Raw genomic sequence first — 19,806 nt, forward strand, 5'->3', positions numbered from 1 at the left:
TGTTTAGCTATATTTGCTTTTCTAGACAATTTTAATTAATATTGTAGTTTGTAATAATTTTAATTAATATTGTAGTTTTTCTTATAAATGTTTATTCTTTGAGATTAATTATTTGATAAAACCTCTTCGATTACTGCTATTTGTCAAATAAATGACACATTTTTAGATGTAAATATTTTAAGGATTTTTTAAGGACTTTTTAATGTTCATTTGGATGATAAACAAATCAATTGGCTAGAATCGCATACCATGTTAACTTTACTTCGATCGTTGTTTTGTCGATAGAATATTCTGCTTAGGGAGCATGTGTATGAAAATTCAATTTTAATATTTTATAATTCATATATATATATATATATATATATATGTGTGTGTACTTTTGCTGAATTAAATATTCCTTACCAAAAATGTAACATTCATCGAAGAAGAAGTATTAACTTTTTAGTTGAGTTAACTTTTGTAGATGCTAACAAAGAACAAGTAATGTTAGTAAATACATTTATTCTTATGTTAGACATGCGTCATGATTCTAAATGTCATTTTTCTTTTTTTAGGTTATATCGTATATTACAAATTTAAACGCCATAACTAAAAAGAACTAGCAATTCTTTGTTTTCGAATTTTATTACGAAATATAAGTAAATTTATAATATTAATTTCTGTAGATAAAACGATAAAATCGGATACATACATACATACATACATACATACATACATACATACATACATACATACATACATACATACATACATACATACATACATACATACATACATACATACATACATACATACATACATACATACATACATACATACATACATACATACATACATACATACGCACGTACGTACATATATCCAATATGATGTGCGTATATGTATATGGATATACATATATGTATATATATTCATATGCATACATGTATTTCGTATCACGTACGATACCTGTTAGACTTTGTAATACCGATAAATGTATGTATATTTTTGAAACCGCAAAACGATTGAGCGGAATAATGAGAATCGTGCATGCTACAATGAGGATGTGGTGATTGAAACGAATAGCTCGCGTCGTGCAAGAGCAAAAAGTATACAGTCAGAGCTCAAATTAGTGGGATATCACAGTATGGGTAAGCTCTTCCTTTTCTTTTATATACGTGTACATTCAAATCGATTTATATCAACAGTAAAAAAAATTAACAAAAAAGTATAATTTATAATAAAAAACTTTTCTTCAGAAGGATATTCGTTTTGAGAATAATATCAATGCATAGTAATATAATATGTGCTGGAGAACTAATAGAATAGGTAAAACTAACTGGAGATCTTGATAAATAGACAACAAAATGTATATAATAATAATAATAATAATAATTGTAATTATTAAATGTAAATATGTGTGTCAGAAATTTGTTCAAAATTGTAGTCGGTAGATTTCGGGCATGTTCGGTGATGTACGGTAAATATTAAAGGCGCGCTCGCGAATTGAGATTTTTTCAAATAATACTAAGAAATGATTTTCAATGTGATACTGATAAAACGTAGACGATGATATCAAATTCCTCTTATTTTATTTCAAAAGCCGATTGTATAAAGATACGACCTTTGAGCTTAGACTTTCTTATCAATGATTAAAAGCAAAGGTTGTGTCATAATTTAGCTCGTACATGCGGATTTCGTTTTCACACAAATATAATAATTACAATTGGATAATATTATCATTCTAAAATCAATTGATAAGAATTTCAACGAAATTAACTTTTATTCGTATAAGGTCATTTGCATCTGTGAAACTTCGTAAAATAATAAATAAACAAAGTAAGTTTTTGCAATTCGTCTACGTTCGTCAAATGCTTTTGTGTATATGTAAATGCAAACTATTGCAATAAAAAAAAAATAAATATATTATAACGATATAAAAAAATAGCAATTGGTGAAGTAGCGGTATTACTTAGTAATAACATTGAAAATGTGAATATGTATGTCATGGTGAAGGCAACCATTCGCAATGACGTAATGATCGTATAGATTTATTACGTGTGAAAGTTACATTTATATTTATTTAAAAAAAATAATTGTTTGCATATATATATATATATGTATATATATAAAAGATTTTTGTTATTTAACAAAAATTTAAAATGTAAACAAATTTTTTTCTATGCTTCCAGAATTCAAGGTTATGTTCCCTTCCGTGAAAGAACATTATCTATTTCCTATAAATGAAACAATGACTGATGTACAGATAAAAATATTTTTAGTTTATTTTCTAAAGAATAAAGGCGAATTTTTTTCGCGTAATGATATAAGTCTCTAAATGATCCTACCAATGAGCGATCAGCTGATTCTCCCACTTATTTGTTTTTCAGCAGACGACGTACGATTTGTATAGTGTGTTCAGCTACTAGATAATAGACTCAAGTATACACGCGTTAGGTTTATGCACGCTTTTATTGATGAAGTATCATCTATGAAAATAGAGACGAACGATTATTGTACAGTTAACAACCTTATGGCTGATCATGAAGTTGTCAAGTCTAAAAGGTGAGCGAAACAATCATGCTGCTCTGTTTTCTATGATCTGTCAAAATCGGAATGTTTCTTTGAATAAGATCTTATCACGTTTAGCTGTATACTATGTTGATATATATGACACACGTTTGCACATAATCACGCAATAAATTTTACATTACGTCACCTATTAATACACTTCGCATCACGATTATAATTTTCTATCTACGTATTTAATACCAAAAAATCAGAATAAGTATGGCAAAATATCGATTTTGTCATTAATAAAATACGATGTTTGATTAAAATATGATGGATGATAAGAGATGACCTTAATATCAAATAATTTACCTATATTGTAAGATTATAAAATATAAGAATTATAGATTTAATTCTTATTTGAATTATATTTTTAAAATATGAAGATAAAGGTGAGAATTTTTTACACACGTGTTCGAGTTTATATTTTTATTATTATCGTTGATGTGTATATAATCGATGTTTAATAAGAAAGATATTAATAATAATTTATATATTTTTATAATTGAATTTGTGTTAGGTTAGACTTTTGCAATACATTTACTTAAAAAATTTGAAAATATTTGTTATTAGGTTATAAGATAAACATTTAGATTTAAATTTGTATATAGATGCTACTTCCTCTCATATATATATACTCAAAAAGTTCTTCTTTTGCCAACGAATTATATAATTTAATTTTCATGAAAATAATTTTGTTTCCTCTATTAGTTGGTTTTGGGGATGGTTTAGTTGGTCATCTTCAACCATGTTGCGTGCTGCAGAGAAAAAAATACTTTCTTGTAAGTACGATAAAATGTATAATTAGAATAAAGTAATTTATTACAAGAAATATTTTATGTTTAATAGGTTTGAAAACAGCATACCGAGGATGGTATGTAGATATTGGTCCTGTAGTAGGTACAGCCGATAAAATATGGACTATTTCTTTGAATGAAGAATCGGCAAAAACCCCTATTGTCCTCTTACATGGTTTGGGTGCAGGTGTAGCTCTTTGGTGCTTAAATCTTGACGCACTTGCATCGCAAAGACCAGTATACGCTATAGATCTTTTAGGTAATACATTAATTATAGATACTATAATTATGTAGATTACATATGATTCACTTAAGACTAACACATAGAATTTAAACATCATTCAATTTTAATCTTAATTTTATGATAATCATATAATGTAATGTAAATAAAACAAATATAATAATTTCCACAGGTTTTGGTAGGAGTAGTAGGCCAGTCTTTAGCTCAGAAGCAAAAGAAGCCGAGGAACAATTAGTTCGTTCTATTGAAGAATGGAGGAGAGAAATGCAATTAGAAAAATTTGTATTGTTAGGACATTCAATGGGTGGTTTCCTTGCTGCATCCTATACTATGCAACATCCAGAAAGAGTAAAGCACTTGATTCTTGCGGATCCGTGGGGATTTCCAGAGAGACCTTCAGAAGTAGCAATAAAAGCAAATGTTCCTCTTTGGGTTAAAGCCATAGCTTTTGTAGTACAGCCCTTAAATCCTCTATGGGCAGTAAGAGTCGCAGGTCCATTTGGTTAGTATCCCTTACTTATAAAGTATACAAATATTAACCTAATCACTTCTTGTATTTCAGGACAATGGCTTATTGAAAAAACTAGGCCAGACATAGTTAAGAAATTTTCTTCATTATTGAAAGACGATACAGGAGTAATTTCACAATATATACATCAATGTAATGCCCAAACTCCATCGTAAGTTTTTTATAAAAATCCATATTTACCAATGTAATAATTATTAAATAATTATCATTTTTTAACTCTTTAGTGGTGAAAGTGCTTTTCATGCTATGATGCAAGGTTTTGGTTGGGCAAAGCATCCTATTGTGAAACGAATGGATAAATTAAATCCAGAAATTCCGATAACATTATTATACGGTAGCCGTTCTTGGGTAGATAATTCGGCTGGCGAAGCTATCAAACAATCTCGTTTGTCATCATATGTCAATGTACAAGTTATAACAGGAGCAGGACATCATGTTTATGCTGATAAAAGTGACATTTTTAACAAATACGTATTGGAAGCGTGTACTTTAAGCGATTCAACTCAGTCCTTATCAAATTCGCATATACATACAAGTTCAAAATACGCAATAGAAAATAATGATTTGTTGAAGATTGAAAATAATACGTCTGAACCTCAAAGAGTAGATGAAGAACAAGAATTAGATGCACAACGGCCAAGGTCTAGTTAATGTATATTTTATTATTTTATAAAATAGAATTTTATGATTTTATGTACACATATGCATATATGAATTGTACATGACTTGCATGTATTAACATGTAATATTTAAGAAAAAAATGTGCAAATATTATATAGTGGTCAGCATTTGAATGTTATTATAACAGTTATATCATTCGAGTAAAAATAGGATATTTTTAAAGTTACATTAAAATACTATTTTTCAAAAATTTCTTTAATTATACTTCCGTATTAAAGCAGTGTTAATGTATCTGACTTATTTTGATGGTTATTTTTCAATTTTGACAATATGTTTAGATAAAAAATGAATTGTAACTTAATTTTGATTTTCATCTTCTTAAAAGATCAAAAGGAGGAATTAAAAGTTCTCTGAATAAGATAATTTCTATCCATGTGTAATATATTGATAACATTTATTTCATTAAATGTTTTTTATGTTATCTATTGCGTAGCAATTTCTATCAATTGAAATTTTCTAACAAAAAAGAATTAATTTTAACAATATTAATTAAAGTACAATTAAAGCAATTAAAATATTCTAAGATTATTAGGTACTAAGATTTTCGTATTCTTTGATTGTACAATAGTTGATTAACAGATTTATATAATGTAATTAAATTATTGTGTATAAATAACTAAAATGTTCTACTTAAGTATTATATTTATATAAAATAATAAAAGAACATATCAATTAATTTATTGATTATTATTTTTTATTAAAATTTTTATTTTTCAAAATCATTATATTCATCGATTTCATTATAGGTATTTTCAAAGTTGTCATCACAGAATATTTCTGTATTTCTATCATCATTATCATCGTCATTATCATCATCATGTGTTAAAAATGGATTTTTTACCATTTTTTTAACGTTTTTCAAATTATATTTTCGTCTTTCTTCTATCTTTCTCTTCTTCAAGAATTTAATAAGTAATTCTTGCTGATTTTTGTATTTAAGAATATCTTTATTATCAAGAGAAGTAGACAAAGGATGCACTGTTTGTTCTGATTGTGTATTAGATATGTTGTCTTTGCTTTGACTTTTTAATTTATACATAGAATTTTTAATCTACAAATGGATAAATCAATAATATAAATTTAATTGTGTTATCTATTTGATTATACCTTTAACATGATTCCATGGTGATCCAATCCTAGAACGTCATTCCTCATTTGTGGTAATATAATTTGAAAATTATGAGTTATATCATCATTAGTAATATTTGATTGTATAGTTTTATCATCAGTTTTTATATGATCTTTATCAAAGTCAAGCATTGCAAATCTTTTTTCAATATCTTTTGTTCTAGAAACCATTATATCTTTCACGAAGTTTATAATAGGAACATAATTGATGACACGGAGTTGTGATAGTTCATGACGTAAAATAAATGAATATTTTTGCAACACTTTTTCGGTTGTTGTTAGCCAATTTTTATCGTTTTCCTTTTCAACTGTCCAAAATACATTAAGAATTTTATAATCTAAAGTCATACTCACGTATGTTACTTCAACACCACGGTCGAACAATTCTGATGCAGTTTCACTAGTTGATATTAACTCGGTTATATGTTTCATAAACAATTTGTTAAGTATATCTATCCTTCTCTTTACATATATTGAGGGTTGTTTCTTCTGAGAACTTATATAAAGATCCAAAGCTGATGTATTATTATTATTATTATTATACCACTTTCTGTGAGACGAAACGAAGATTTTTAGAAAAACTTAATAAATATTTTTACATATGTTAATAATTTCACCACAAGTACACTTAACTTCTACCTTTTAGGTTCACTTTTATTGAGTAACCTAGTCATAAATTTACTTTCTCTTGCTACATAACTTTTGTAAATTCTACTACTCGAACAAATGGACCTACACACTATATAAGACGTTGTAAAAATCCGTATGTTTTTTAACATTTTTTACTAAATTATATTCTACATATAATCAATTCAGAATATTGTGTATGATCAAAGGACGATAAATATTTGAACTATTTTGAACTATATATAGGAGAGTTTTATACATATCCACGCGCGTATACCATTAGAACGATACTATTATCAGGAGAGTATTTTCAAAAGTAGTTCATCTATTTTGTCGTTAGAGGATATTCAAGATTGAAATCGATCTGTGAGAATAGATATATCGATATAAATCGTGTATTTAAAAACGAGATATGATTCAAATGGCGAAGGATAAATAAAAAGTTTGTTATGCGTTTAAAAAGTTGATACAGAATTTCGATCTTTTTAAACTAATTTACTTGATAGAATATTATATATGTACATATATATTAAAAGTTATGATTAATAGAATGTTGAATTTGTACAGCACTTAAAAAATGGTTGAAGGAACTGTCATAATCGCTGTAACAAAATCGCAGATAGCGTGCATTATATTTATAAATCAAATATATTATCATTTTTTTTCATTCTCAAAGCTTGTAAATAGAAACTATACCAGAAATATGACAGAAAGTAACACGCACATTAATATTTGTTTCCAGATAGTAGTTTCCCTCTCTTAAGTTTACATACATTGAGTGATCTTTGCGCATATTAAAAATTTGTTTTACTAAAAATTAAACATTATATTCAAATTAAGGCATTTCATTTCTAACTTAAATTACAAACTTTTTCGTAGTTGAAGAAACGATTTTTTACAATTTTTGTTAATTTTTTGTATCTTACAACTTGTGTTCTATATACCTTATATTTAATATTAAATGACAGGCTCATGAGATCAAGTTGTCAAATTTGAAAATGCTTAGAACTAAATAAAATTAAAAAAAAAAAAAAAAGAAAAAAAAAGATAATGGAGAACCGTTTGGAGTTTAATCGACAAAATAGACTAAATTTCATAGTATACATAATAATTATCTAACTTACGACACTCCAAACTGAAAGTACATTGGTAGTAAAAATTATAATTATTTAATTTTGAAACAATCAATTTAAATTGATACTTACGCCTAAAAGAAAATAAATGTAAATGTATATTAGTCAAATTATATATATATATTAATTATATATATATATATCTTAATTATATATATATTAATTATATATATATTAATTATATATATATATATATATCAAACAACACATATGCGCGCACGCGCGTCAAGTAGCCAAGATACACGCATACATACATACATACACACATACATACATACATAATATACGCGCGCGCACACACCCGTGTGTGTGTGTATATATATATATATAACTCGATTTGTCTTATTCTTGATATGCTCAAATATTTTGGTAAAATTAATATTACAATTTTACATAGCTAAAGCAAGTAACAGTTATATAAATTTAGATGTACGACGTTTATCTAAGTAAAGATAACAAATTGTTCAGTCAAAGTATAATTAGTCAATAGTATTGACAATAACAAATAATGACTATTATGAGATGTAAATGACAAAGCCCTATTTATACTAATTTTTGATATCGATGAGAAGTCATATAACAACATAATTCGTCGAATAATAATATATCGTAGTTTCTGTAGAAAAATATTTTCATTCTTACTTGATTTTTAACAAGCAAGAGTTATTAGTTTTTCTATTACTATGAATGAAAGCATGCATCTTTTTGGATATCAATACAGAGATGAAGATGATACTTTCTTAAAATTATTATAAAATGCTAACGGCACAACTACAATATTTTGTGATATAGAAAATATCTTAAAAATCATAATCGTGTAATTACACAATCGTTTAATGAACTATGAACATTCGAAATTAATGACAGTAGTTCTATTTTAAAAAATTTCATATATGATGAATGTACGAACTGTATTTTGCGTAACATGCAAAATTGAAAAGTTTGTTAAAGTTGAACAAAAGTAAAAAAGTAAAAAAAAAAAAAACAAAAAAAATGATTCCATACATTAGATTGAAAAATTTTTGTTTTTATTCCTGATGATATTATCTGACAAAAGATAATTTATTTCTTACTACATAGCCAAAAACAGATATTGCATTTCAATCTTCTCTGTATTGGTATAGCAGTAACTACTATTGCACCTTTTTTAATAGCTTTAATTTGATAGTGACAAATGACACTTATCTCTCTTAAAAGCAACATATGACATATGTGTTACGTTATTGATGCATATATCTGACGTTCATTCTTTTTTTCTTTGTTCATAGATTTTTCAAATTTGATTAACAGAAGTCACAATATCAGATCAAAAAAAAAGATAATAAATCTGTTAATCATAATATCTCCGATCTATTAACTTAATCTATAAAAATAAAATTTTACAAAAGAACTTCTCTTCGAATTTTCACTTTGTATACTCTCACTTAAATTGTAAAGATTATTTCGAACTAAACGAAGTTTAATTATTGGTTTTTTGTACGGCGCTCGTCCATAATGTTTTCTAGTTTTCTGACAACGGTCGTTGACTTTTTTATCGGAGAGGGTCCCTCTACCATTTCTACATCTGTAGTATCGTCTGACAAAAGTCGTTTCCCGACGCTTTTTTTTGCACTTACAGAAATCATCATTTTATTAATAGCTTCTAAGTCCTAAAAGAAAAACAAAAGAAAAGAAAGAAAAGAAAAAAAAAAAAATGCAAAATATTATAAGTTATTTCATACTGTAGGTTATACTTATGACAGTATATTAGAAACATACCTTAGCTGGACTGCGACTAAAACAATAGCTTAATTGTGGCGCAGGAGATGCACTGATTGCTTTTGGATCAAGCGTACGTGTCAAAATACTGTCTGTAACACGTCTCACTGGAGAATTAGCACGAACTTTACTTTTAGGTAATGGGCTTAGAGTAAGAGTTTGAGTACTTCCACGTGCCAATCCTAATTTATTTGCAACTTCCTTAACTTGTGGCACATATACTGTATTATAGAATTTAATTAGATCTCCACGTCTTTCCGTTCCAAAATCTTGCGATGTTCCTGCCATATTTGTCGGTGTTGGTGGTGCCACATTAGCTTCCTCATCGGCTGGAACTTCATTACTTCCTGATGCTTCAACATTTGATTTTATTTCTTGCGGTCCCTTGCAAATAAGTACTGACCTATATATGTGAGACTCTGCTTGTGGTTGTAAACGATAACATCGCATGATTTCGGTAAAAGAATTTTTCTCCATCTTAACTAATTTACATATCACATAAACTGCACACATAAGAATTTGATCGAGGTGTCGATCTCTCATTAACTCCGTGCGTTCCTTTATCGAATATTCAAAGATTGTCCATATTTTTTTCTGTAAATCTACATCTGTAATATCTAAGGAATTACAGAGATCCTGCATACGTACACATGCGAGATTATAGAATTTTCTAAAAAATAAGGCAACGGAGCCGGTTTTTTTTGGTTTTCCAACTTCTTTAGTAACTGATGTGATTTGTGATAAATTAGTTGTTGTCTGTGAAGCAGATGTCCTTGGCACTGTAAGTTGATCAGGTAATGCTAGAAGTATTCGAGAATTACCATCAAATACGACTTTAGAAGATACACGTAAAACACTCTGCCCGCTAGTTCTCGTATCAGGAAATAAACGTTTTTTAGCTACGCCTGATGTCGTTATTGGCGATTGAAATCTGGAATATTTAGAAATATTTAAAATACAAGTGCTTCGTAATTCAAATGGACAATAAAAACAAAGATATAAATAAAAACCTTTCGGATGCAGAAGAAATTGGACTTTGTTGTATATCATGGTTAGGTCCACGATCTAAAGCAATTCTCTTTACTGGTTGTCCTGCAGTATTTGGATCAACTGTTTCTAATGTACCAGGTAGAGAAACGTCTTCACAACTAGGTACTTCACCAATGGTAGATTCAATGGCCTGCCATAATGGACTATTTTTTTGCCAAGCTAGGGCTTCTAATATTCTTTCTTCTATTTGGCTTAGATGTTTTACAACATCACGTGGTAATTGTTCTTCCGCTCGTACTATGATTTCTATAACTTTGTAGAAATAATAAGCTTCTAAATCCAAGGCCTTTAATATCCATGGAAACACTTTATCGTTACTTTTATACGAGTAAATAACTATTTCTAAGCAGCAAGCGAATAAACATCGTATAAATCTTTCGTTCATAAGTAAATTCTGAAATAAATATGTAAAATATTTTTTATACATACGATCGTGGTTTATATTTCTCTAGAAATATATTTGAGACTTACTGTAATATCATAATTAGGCTTTTTACGTTTTTCATCATTAAGAATCATTTCTAAAAATTTATAGAAGAGAGTTTGTCCTAAATAAAGACGTTTTCTTCCAAAATCTAGAGTCGAACTTTCACTAGTATCTGAACTTTTGGTGTAATTAGCACAAAATAATTCACCTATCTCTTTTACTTTCGTTGTTACAAATGTTCTGACATCTTGGGTGCAATTATTAAATATTTGTAATAAATTCGTGCTTGGTGAAGACTGACCAGCTAACATGGCCTGGAGTCGGATTACACTTTGAGTAGCAGTAAAGACTGGTGTTACATTTGATACATCCTTTGGTTTGAGGTATTTGCGACCTGTTAATGGAGTTGGAGGAGCTAGATGTTGTATTTGCTGTAAAGATAAAAATATAATTATTCGATTATAGTATATAATATTTGAGTGTAATTTTAATGAAATTATCATGAATTTACCCCTGCATAATGATCTCGTTTTGACTGAAATTGATCATGAACATCGCTACTACTACTACTCTGTGCGGGTGAGCCAATATTGTCACCAGCATCTTGACCTGTAAACAGATTCATTTATTTAAATATTTCTGTATTTTAACATGCTTGCAATATATATATATATATATATATATATATATATAATGAGACATTTAAATTAGTTTGCTTGACCATTAATATAATTTATTATTGGAGGGAAAAATAAAGCAATCTTAATAAAAAGTGTCTAATTTAAAAAGATAAGTCTATAACTATGCAATTAACTACCCAATATCTATGTGTGTGTGCGCGCGTGTGCGCACGTCTATCCATTTCTATATCAAGTATATAATTTTGCAACAATAATAAAAAATGGAGGATTGGTAACATACCATAAAAATTTATTCCCAATTAAATGTCAGAGATAATAAAAAGAAGTTATAAACCTACCTTTCACAGGCATAGGTTTTGCAAATTTAGTACGACAAACAATATCTCCTCCAACTATTTCCAAGCTTGATATTCCGCCTAGCCTCACTCGCCTCCACTCTGCTGCAAACCACAGCCAAGGCAAAGCAGACACAAATTGGTTAACAGCAAGAAATGAAAATTATTGAAAGATAAGATAAAAACAGAGAGCTAATGACAATCTCTTTAGATTGAATGTAATAGTAAAAAACAAAGAAATGTGTAGATTTTAAATGATGTTCAATGAAACAAAAAAAGATGAATTAGCTAGTATATGCGTGTATATATGTTGTTTAACAAAATAACGTCTACTATAAGTTTAAATGAAAGTGAAACAAGTTGACATGCTTTAAATACTACAGTATGAGTTGCAAAAGCAATGTAATTTAAAAAAAAGAACTAATAACAACAAAAGAAAACAGAAAGTACATGCAAAAGCTAAATTATGTATGCCATAAATATGTGTTAAAATGAAATATTTAATAAGCGTCCAATAAATTAAAAAAAATTTTACCTAGAAATATTCTTTCATCAAAGTCTCCAATACTCAATACATGTTGCTCATATGCTTTATTGACAGCTTTGCTATTGCCATCAAAATTCAAAGCTTCTAGAATACCAGAAAAATTTGATGGATCTCCACGAAGAATTCTCTCATTAAATAATTTATTAACGTGATTCTTCAAGTGATATTCTTTGATACATTTAGCTTCAACAGAAACAGCTTCATGACGCTCACATAACAAGTTAATAATACAATTTGGATTTTGTGGTGGTATATAATTTTCGTCATTAAAATTTGATGGTAAACCTGTAACAACGTACATATATTAAGATATTTGTTGAACTTACTTTTAAATACAAAAAATAAGAGTTCATCTTACCAGGAAAATTAGGATTCAGAAGATCTTTCCTATTTGCTATCAAAGCATTGGCATATATAAGGTCACAACAAGCCAAAAGTAAGTGATAAGAATTAACTAAATCATCAGAAATATCAGGGAAAGCTCCTTTTATACAAATAAATAACGTCCAACAAAATTCAAAAACTCTAGATGGCGTACAAGGATAAGTTTTATTTCTTCTTGATCTAGATGGTCTTAAAATGTCATCAGATGGATCTTTAAATATGTCCGTAAAAATTGGCTGATACTTTTTAAAAATCACCATAGAAACTGAAAAGTTCCCTTCTAGTTTTTCAATCTTTTCTCGGAAATCTTGAGGCATATTAGCCATATCTGCCCAAGACTTGCTTTTTGTAAAAAACTGTATTAATGGTAGATTGCATAATTGTAGAAGACGAGTTAAAGATACACAATTTCCTTCTACACTACTACCTGTTCTTCCAACCATTGGTGTAGAAGATTTTCTGCATGCTACATATAAAGCGCATCCTATCCAATGAAGCTGATCACCCTAAAATTATTAAAATACATATAGTACCATTTATTTCAAATCTATTTATATGACATAGATAGCTTAAATAACATTGATTTTGTTATGTTAATTTCTGATATTTGTGTAAAAATATCTAATAGAAATAAAATAACATATATGATGAGAAACAACATTATCATCAGCTTTGAAGCAATTTGAAATTTAAGTAAAAGAAATTTATTTGATCTTATGTTAGAAACATAGAAGAAATATATTTTATTTACTTTTTATTAACAATAAATCTCTTCTCTAATTAGATTAATGTTAAAATCACCTCTAACGTATAATTTTGTCGAATAGTTTCGTAAGATCTCCAAGCTTCCGAAGCAGCAGTTGCATCCATATTTAATTTCTGACATAAATCTTGATGTCTACTGTAAGTTGAATCCTCCATATCTTCCGACTCTCCCATTTTGCACGGAGAATATTATGAACAATTACTTTAAAATAATATGGACAAATTAAACACAAGTATCGGTTATCTGCGCCATACGAGAATGGCCCTACTAAAGCTGTTCCTTGGCGGGAAACTACACGAGCGCCGCCATATTTGCCATGTTGGCGGGAAACGTAGAGTGGCAATTAGGAGAAAAAAACTCTCAAGGATGGTCTATAGATTTACATAGCTTATACTAAACAATCTCAAGATACAAAAAATAACTAGAATCTAATATTAATCCATTTTCTCTTTCTTTTTTCTTTCATTATATTGATTACTGATTGAGTAAGAAGGAAAGATTTTCCTTAAATTCATAAACAAAACATATTTATTTCTTCGTGCATGTGTCTGTGAGTTATAAGATTGAAACAACGAATTAGGAGATTAATATATTTATATGTGTAATATTATTAACGCATGCGCTCCGTATGTACATTTTCTATCTTGAGAACTAATATATTTCGATATATAAATTATAAGAATAATATTTACGTAAAATTGAGTTTATTAGAGTCATCTTTAGTATTTTACGAATTTTTAATTAATATCATTTTGATTAATTACGAATGCTAAGAGAGCTAATCAAAATATCCGATAGATCTCTATGATATAACGCGGTAAAACTTTAAAATAATTTTATTTTATCAATTTTGTTCGACCAATCAATATGCTTGTTTTATAAAATAGGTTATTTTTCAATACTGTTTTCTGGTTCTAACGGACGCAATTTTTACCGGGAAAAGATTAAGTTATGTACGGAGATTGAAAGTAGTATTTATAACCTACTCCGAGTATTTATATGTTAATATTATACATAAAGATTTCTTCTTTGTTTAACAGCTACTTATAATTCGAAGATAGTAATTACATGATGTCAAGCCCTTTAGGCCCACCTCGTTCCAACCGATCAGCAAGCAATGATAGCGGTTCTAATAAAGGTTCTGTAACGAATACAATCAAAATTTATATTATTTTACAAAATGTACTTTTTTAATTACGTCTTTATTGTTTCTTAAATTCTTAAATACTAACTTAATAACAAATGAATGAATTTTATTAGATTTTCTATGCATTATTATTTCACTGCACAGATTTTCTTTTGAAAAAAATACATAATGGAAATTCTATTATATAGGAACTCCACAAAAAAGACCTAGCAACAATACAGTAGAAACTCCGTTACGATGGGGAAGTCGTCGTATTCAAGAGACGATCGCTGGGTCATCAGAAGGTGGTTCTCAAATACCTGTATCTTCTCCAAATGCACCACAACAAACAAGTCCACTTGCTCCAGGAATGAGTGAAATAGATTTATCATCTCCATTGAATTATGGTACACCTAGTTCCTTAGGATCTATTCGTACTCCACGAAGCGGTGTAAGAGGAACACCTATTAGGCAAAGAACAGATATCAGAACGGATAAACATATGCGTCAAGTTAATTTGTCTGAACCGGTAAATTATAAACATTTACTTGCAATTATTATATAAACAATAACAGTAAAAACAATAATAAAATATTTTTGTTTCTTATTTAGATATCTGAGGAACCAATTATTCCAGGTACTTCAGAAAGTGAAAATGCAGGTCCGCAATTAGTAATATGGGGTACGAATGTAGTAGTAAATCGTTGTAAAGAACAGTTCAAACGATTCGTGCTTCGCTTCATCGATCCAGAAGCTGAAAATGATGAGTTACCAGAAAACATGATTTTAACAGAACCATTATATTTACAAAAGCTCGAAGAAATTCATACGTTAGAAGAACCATATCTGAATATAAATTGCGCGCATTTAGAGATTTTTGATGAGCAATTATATCGGCAATTAATATGCTATCCACAAGAAGTCATACCTACTATGGATATGGCAGCGAATGAAATGTTTTTCGAGAGATATCCAGCAGCAGTGTTAGAACACCAAATACAAGTACGGCCATTTAATGTTAGTAGAACTAAAAGTATGCGCTTGCTTAATCCAGAAGATATAGATCAGTTAATTACTGTTTCTGGTATGGTAATTAGAACATCTAATATCATGCCAGAGATGAGAGAAGCATTCTTTGAATGTATTATATGTGGATTCTCAACTTTGATAGAAATGGACCGAGGCCGTATAGTTGAGCCTACAGCTTGTACAAAATGTAACAATAATTATTGTTTTACATTGATTCACAATCGAAGCCACTTTTCTGATAAACAAATGATTAAATTACAAGAATCACCCGATGATATGCCTGCTGGACACACTCCCCATACTGTCATCATTTTTGCACATAATGATTTAGTTGATGCTGTTTCTCCTGGCGATAGAGTATATGTTACAGGAATATATCGTGCTCAACCATTACGCGTTAACCCAAGACAATCCAATGTGCGTGCTATTTATAAGACACACATTGATGTTGTTCATTTTAGGAAACATGATTCAAAAAGATTGTACGATCAGCAAGAAGGTAAAGATCATGCATTTCCACCTGAGAGAGTAGAACTTTTAGAATTATTATCACAAAAGGAAGATGTTTATGAGAGATTAGCCAGACATATAGCACCAAGTATTTATGAAAATGAAGATGTGAAAAAGGGTATATTGCTTCAACTTTTTGGCGGTACAAAAAAAGGTGAAGGTATCGTCAGAAAGAAACATTTTCGTTCGGAAATAAATATATTACTTTGTGGCGATCCTGGTACCAGCAAATCACAGTTATTACAATTTGTTTTCAATTTGGTGCCACGTTCACAATACAGTAATGGAAAAGGTTCTAGTGCTGTTGGTTTAACAGCTTATGTAACTAAAGATCCAGAAACTAGACAGTTAGTATTACAAACTGGTGCTTTGGTATTAGCAGACAACGGTATATGTTGCATAGACGAATTTGATAAAATGAACGATAGTACGCGTTCTATTTTGCACGAAGTTATGGAACAGCAGACCTTGAGTATTGCTAAAGCAGGCATTATTTGTCAATTAAACGCAAGAACAAGTATTTTAGCTGCTGCAAATCCATGTGGATCACAATGGAATAAACATAAAACGGTGAGTATATTTATATATTTCTACAATATTTATTATATAGAACAATAATTAATCGATTTTTTACTTTCAGGTCATCGAGAACGTGATGTTACCTCATACGTTAATGTCTCGTTTCGATTTGATCTTTCTTATGTTAGATCCTCAAAGTGAAGTGTTTGATAGAAAATTAGCACGCCATTTGGTATCTCTTTATTATAAAACAGAATTAGAGGATGAAGACGAAATCATAGATATGAGTATACTTCGTGATTATATAGCATTTGCTAAGGAACACATTCATCCGACTCTCAACGAAGAGAGCCAACAGAGATTGATTCAAGCTTATGTCGATATGAGGAGAGTAGGTAGTGGTCGTGGACAAATTACTGCATATCCAAGACAATTAGAATCTTTAATACGATTATCTGAAGCTCATGCGAAAATGCGATTTAGTAATGTTGTAGAAATAGGAGATGTAGAAGAAGCCTGGAGGTTAGATTAAAGATTAATAAATTTACTATGTTGGCAATTTTATACGAATGATTATTAAATAAACTTTTATATTTAAAATAGGTTACATCGGGAAGCTTTAAAACAATCAGCTATTGATCCTTTAAGCGGTAAAATTGATATCGGTATCTTAACTACTGGAATTTCTTCAGCAGCTAGAAAACGAAAATTCGAATTAATCGAAACTCTGAAAAAATTAATTCAATCGAAAAGTAAAACATCTATGCTTAATTATCAGAAAATTTTTGCTGAACTGAGAGGGGCATCAGACGTGGTAAGTATATTTTATAAATAACTTTTTATCATATTTACACGCATATTATATTTTCAATATATGTTTTATTTATCAATTTTTAGTTGGTGACACGTGAAATGTTTGAAGACGCTTTGAAAGATTTACAAGATGACGGGGTTTTAATTGTTGTTGGCAAAAATGCAATTCGTATATGTTAAAAACATTTTTTTAAGGTTCGCCTATGACATGATATTTTTCTAATAAACTTTTTTTTAAATTTTTTTCGCCTTTTTTTGTAATATATAGTTAAACTTCTTTCCGTTTATTTTAGACCTTAGACTTTAGATTTTAGATTATAAATCCAAAATAAACATTGCAAGTAAGAACAGAAAGAGGCAAAACAATTTAAATTAAGGCCTTACGTTTTCAATTCAGGTATGCAATTTTGAAAAGCTTTTGGATACCGTACGGATTCACGTTTGTATAATACCTGAGAACATTATGGCAAAATCATCGTTCTAGGTAGTTCTTTCCGTGAAACTAAACGAATATCAATACTTATTAATACAATATCAAAGAACGTTTATTAAACTTAATGGTTATAATAAATCTAATCGATTTATTTTTTAATTGTAATTCGAAAGTTTGCAAAAATTTGTAGGAACTTCAATTACTATTAAATTTTACAAATTTACTTCAAGTACTGTTAGATTTTACAAAATTATTTAAACGAAAACACTTATAGTTTTTTACTCATCACGCAAATGCTACCTTCACGAATTTGTGAAAGTTTAAAGGAAATATTTGTCAGTTAGAGAAATTTTAATCCTCCCAAAAGGTTTAAGAAAGATTGTAAATCAACTTGTCAGGTCAAATTTTTCTTGAAACTAGCCATTGTCCGTTTCAAGGACATCCCTTAAATTTCTCCGTGGAATTTTCCCTCGTCAAATACACGTCTTTGTCCTTTTAAATTTCTCTGCCGTTTAAAATAGCTTTCAATGAAATGTAGAAACTACGTTTTTGTTATTTTATAAATGAAGACCGTTACGAATATGATATATTCATTTAAGTGCATGCATTATTAACAAGTCATTGGTTGATAAGTCAATACGTTAGGAAAGATATGGTTTCGAAATAACATCTATGCATATATTCAACGAAGTAGAAAAAAACTTTGTACACCGAGGGTATGCCAGGTGTACAACAATGTTCAGAAAATCTAGGAACAGAGGAAAACATAGGTAAAGCACCCCGCAGTGCAGGCAATTTCCGGCAAAAGATCATTGTTCGTATATTTGAAGACCGTACAGCAGTAAAATGTACGTGACAAATCTTTCCTATCTTTTTAAAAATGCTCTTAGAAATATGAGAAATATGAAAAATGCTTTTAGAAATATTAACGAATTAGAAACTTCAAACGTGTCGAAATTTTACTTACTGTACATATTATCATTATTATTACCGTTTGCAGATTAACAGAAAAAATATTCTCGATAGATAAAAATATTATCAAATATTTCGTAGTTTCATGTAAAAGTCTTGTATTCGTGTTTCTTACAAAATTCAACGTGTGCAAAATTGAGAAAGAAAGAAAGAAAGAAAGAAAAAAGACGTTGTAGAATTTACAACGTTTACTGAAAATCCCTTTCCCTTTTTCAGCACTCGTGCTGTGTCAATAGGATCAATGAGGTACATCGATAATACGGTGGAACGGCCTAGCAACAGGGATTTTTCCAGATTTTGCAAATCCGTTTCGTGTATCAGTTAGAAAACTAATGAAACGTAATTCCTGTTTCCATATATAAAATAGAAAGAGAAAATTTTAATATTTAAGTATCTACGAAAAGGTGAATTCTATATTGGTAAATTTAAATAGTTTAATAGTTAACGAAAATTTTTTATCTAGTTGACGATTGAAATATTTTCTTATTGATACCGTTTCAGAAATTTTTCTTTTGTAGATCTTTTGCAACGCAGACTGACAATGAGTCAAATGTGTTAAGGAATTCCAACCCCGGTCTTGTGAGATATGGAATCTGCTGGAAAAGTGGGATCATCTTATCGTTTTATTATCCGACCGATCTACTGCTCGTTTCAATTTACTCTTGTCTTTTTCTTTGGAAGTGTTTCAACGTTACGATGTATTTATGTATGTATACCAAATCTATCATTTTCTCACATATACATATTCTTAATTCTTTCACATATACATATACATATTCTTTCACTCATGTACTTATAGATTTTCTTTAA

At 29.1% G+C, this 19,806-nt stretch overlaps 4 protein-coding genes across 14 annotated transcripts; 2 read left to right on the forward strand and 2 right to left on the reverse strand.

Moving 5' to 3' along the window:
• The first annotated feature begins 989 nt into the window (after positions 1–989).
• On the forward strand, positions 990–5,036 carry LOC122634076 ((Lyso)-N-acylphosphatidylethanolamine lipase). 4 transcript variants are annotated; one of them, XM_043822652.1, is made up of 7 exons: positions 990–1,130; positions 2,370–2,544; positions 3,262–3,332; positions 3,400–3,606; positions 3,761–4,090; positions 4,151–4,268; positions 4,342–5,036. In XM_043822652.1, the coding sequence occupies exons 2-7, from the start codon at positions 2,441–2,443 to the stop codon at positions 4,766–4,768; spliced, it is 1,257 nt and encodes a 418-aa protein (XP_043678587.1). In that variant the 5' UTR covers positions 990–1,130; positions 2,370–2,440; the 3' UTR covers positions 4,769–5,036. The 4 variants fall into 4 exon arrangements, with proteins under 4 accessions (XP_043678587.1, XP_043678588.1, XP_043678589.1 ...); XM_043822653.1 differs by having other exon boundaries at positions 995–1,130; positions 2,373–2,544; XM_043822654.1 differs by lacking the exon at positions 990–1,130 and having other exon boundaries at positions 2,366–2,544.
• On the reverse strand, positions 3,759–6,866 carry LOC122634077. Its single transcript, XM_043822656.1, has 3 exons — positions 6,566–6,866; positions 5,906–6,476; positions 3,759–5,849 (listed from the first exon to the last, which is right to left on the reverse strand). The coding sequence occupies exons 1-3, from the start codon at positions 6,703–6,705 to the stop codon at positions 5,505–5,507; spliced, it is 1,056 nt and encodes a 351-aa protein (XP_043678591.1). The 5' UTR covers positions 6,706–6,866; the 3' UTR covers positions 3,759–5,504.
• A 166-nt stretch (positions 6,867–7,032) lies between these two features.
• LOC122634075 (retinoblastoma-like protein 1) lies at positions 7,033–13,890 on the reverse strand. 4 transcript variants are annotated; one of them, XM_043822649.1, is made up of 9 exons: positions 13,630–13,890; positions 12,803–13,334; positions 12,433–12,729; positions 11,901–11,999; positions 11,433–11,530; positions 10,966–11,352; positions 10,455–10,888; positions 9,445–10,375; positions 7,033–9,335 (listed from the first exon to the last, which is right to left on the reverse strand). In XM_043822649.1, exons 1-9 carry the CDS (start codon positions 13,765–13,767, stop codon positions 9,150–9,152), a joined length of 3,102 nt encoding a protein of 1,033 aa, XP_043678584.1. In that variant the 5' UTR covers positions 13,768–13,890; the 3' UTR covers positions 7,033–9,149. The 4 variants fall into 4 exon arrangements, with proteins under 4 accessions (XP_043678584.1, XP_043678583.1, XP_043678586.1 ...); XM_043822648.1 differs by having other exon boundaries at positions 11,901–12,002; XM_043822651.1 differs by having other exon boundaries at positions 11,901–12,002; positions 13,580–13,719.
• A 193-nt stretch (positions 13,891–14,083) lies between these two features.
• LOC122634115 (DNA replication licensing factor MCM4) lies at positions 14,084–18,007 on the forward strand. Of its 5 annotated transcripts, none has more exons than XM_043822711.1 (7): positions 14,084–14,220; positions 14,635–14,732; positions 14,930–15,249; positions 15,333–16,829; positions 16,900–17,300; positions 17,382–17,592; positions 17,676–17,834. In XM_043822711.1, the coding sequence occupies exons 2-7, from the start codon at positions 14,663–14,665 to the stop codon at positions 17,769–17,771; spliced, it is 2,595 nt and encodes an 864-aa protein (XP_043678646.1). In that variant the 5' UTR covers positions 14,084–14,220; positions 14,635–14,662; the 3' UTR covers positions 17,772–17,834. The 5 variants fall into 5 exon arrangements, with proteins under 5 accessions (XP_043678646.1, XP_043678648.1, XP_043678647.1 ...); XM_043822713.1 differs by having other exon boundaries at positions 14,126–14,144; XM_043822712.1 differs by lacking the exon at positions 14,084–14,220 and adding an exon at positions 14,274–14,411.
• Positions 18,008–19,806: the final 1,799 nt, after the last annotated feature.

This window comes from Vespula pensylvanica, chromosome 14, assembly GCF_014466175.1.
Source record: "Vespula pensylvanica isolate Volc-1 chromosome 14, ASM1446617v1, whole genome shotgun sequence".
NCBI classification, from domain to species: Eukaryota; Metazoa; Arthropoda; class Insecta; order Hymenoptera; family Vespidae; genus Vespula; species Vespula pensylvanica.

Excerpts from the sequence above, each read along its gene's own strand:
- LOC122634076 (XM_043822652.1), top strand. The coding sequence starts at position 2,441 with ATGCACGCTTTTATTGATGAAGTATCATCTATGAAAATAGAGACGAAC. Across the intron at positions 2,545-3,261 it reads GAAGTTGTCAAGTCTAAAAG|TTGGTTTTGGGGATGGTTTA; the intron begins GTGAGCGAAACA and ends TTCCTCTATTAG. Across the intron at positions 3,333-3,399 it reads AGAGAAAAAAATACTTTCTT|GTTTGAAAACAGCATACCGA; the intron begins GTAAGTACGATA and ends TATGTTTAATAG.
- LOC122634077 (XM_043822656.1), bottom strand. The coding sequence starts at position 6,705 with ATGTTAAAAAACATACGGATTTTTACAACGTCTTATATAGTGTGTAGG. Across the intron at positions 6,477-6,565 it reads AATAAAAGTGAACCTAAAAG|AAAGTGGTATAATAATAATA; the intron begins GTAGAAGTTAAG and ends TTCGTCTCACAG. Across the intron at positions 5,850-5,905 it reads ACCATGGAATCATGTTAAAG|ATTAAAAATTCTATGTATAA; the intron begins GTATAATCAAAT and ends ATCCATTTGTAG.
- LOC122634075 (XM_043822648.1), bottom strand. The coding sequence starts at position 13,767 with ATGGGAGAGTCGGAAGATATGGAGGATTCAACTTACAGTAGACATCAA. Across the intron at positions 13,335-13,629 it reads GACAAAATTATACGTTAGAG|GGTGATCAGCTTCATTGGAT; the intron begins GTGATTTTAACA and ends TAATAATTTTAG. Across the intron at positions 11,353-11,432 it reads AACGAGATCATTATGCAGGG|CAAATACAACATCTAGCTCC; the intron begins GTAAATTCATGA and ends TTATCTTTACAG.
- LOC122634115 (XM_043822711.1), top strand. The coding sequence starts at position 14,663 with ATGATGTCAAGCCCTTTAGGCCCACCTCGTTCCAACCGATCAGCAAGC. Across the intron at positions 15,250-15,332 it reads AAGTTAATTTGTCTGAACCG|ATATCTGAGGAACCAATTAT; the intron begins GTAAATTATAAA and ends TTTCTTATTTAG. Across the intron at positions 17,301-17,381 it reads GATGTAGAAGAAGCCTGGAG|GTTACATCGGGAAGCTTTAA; the intron begins GTTAGATTAAAG and ends TATTTAAAATAG.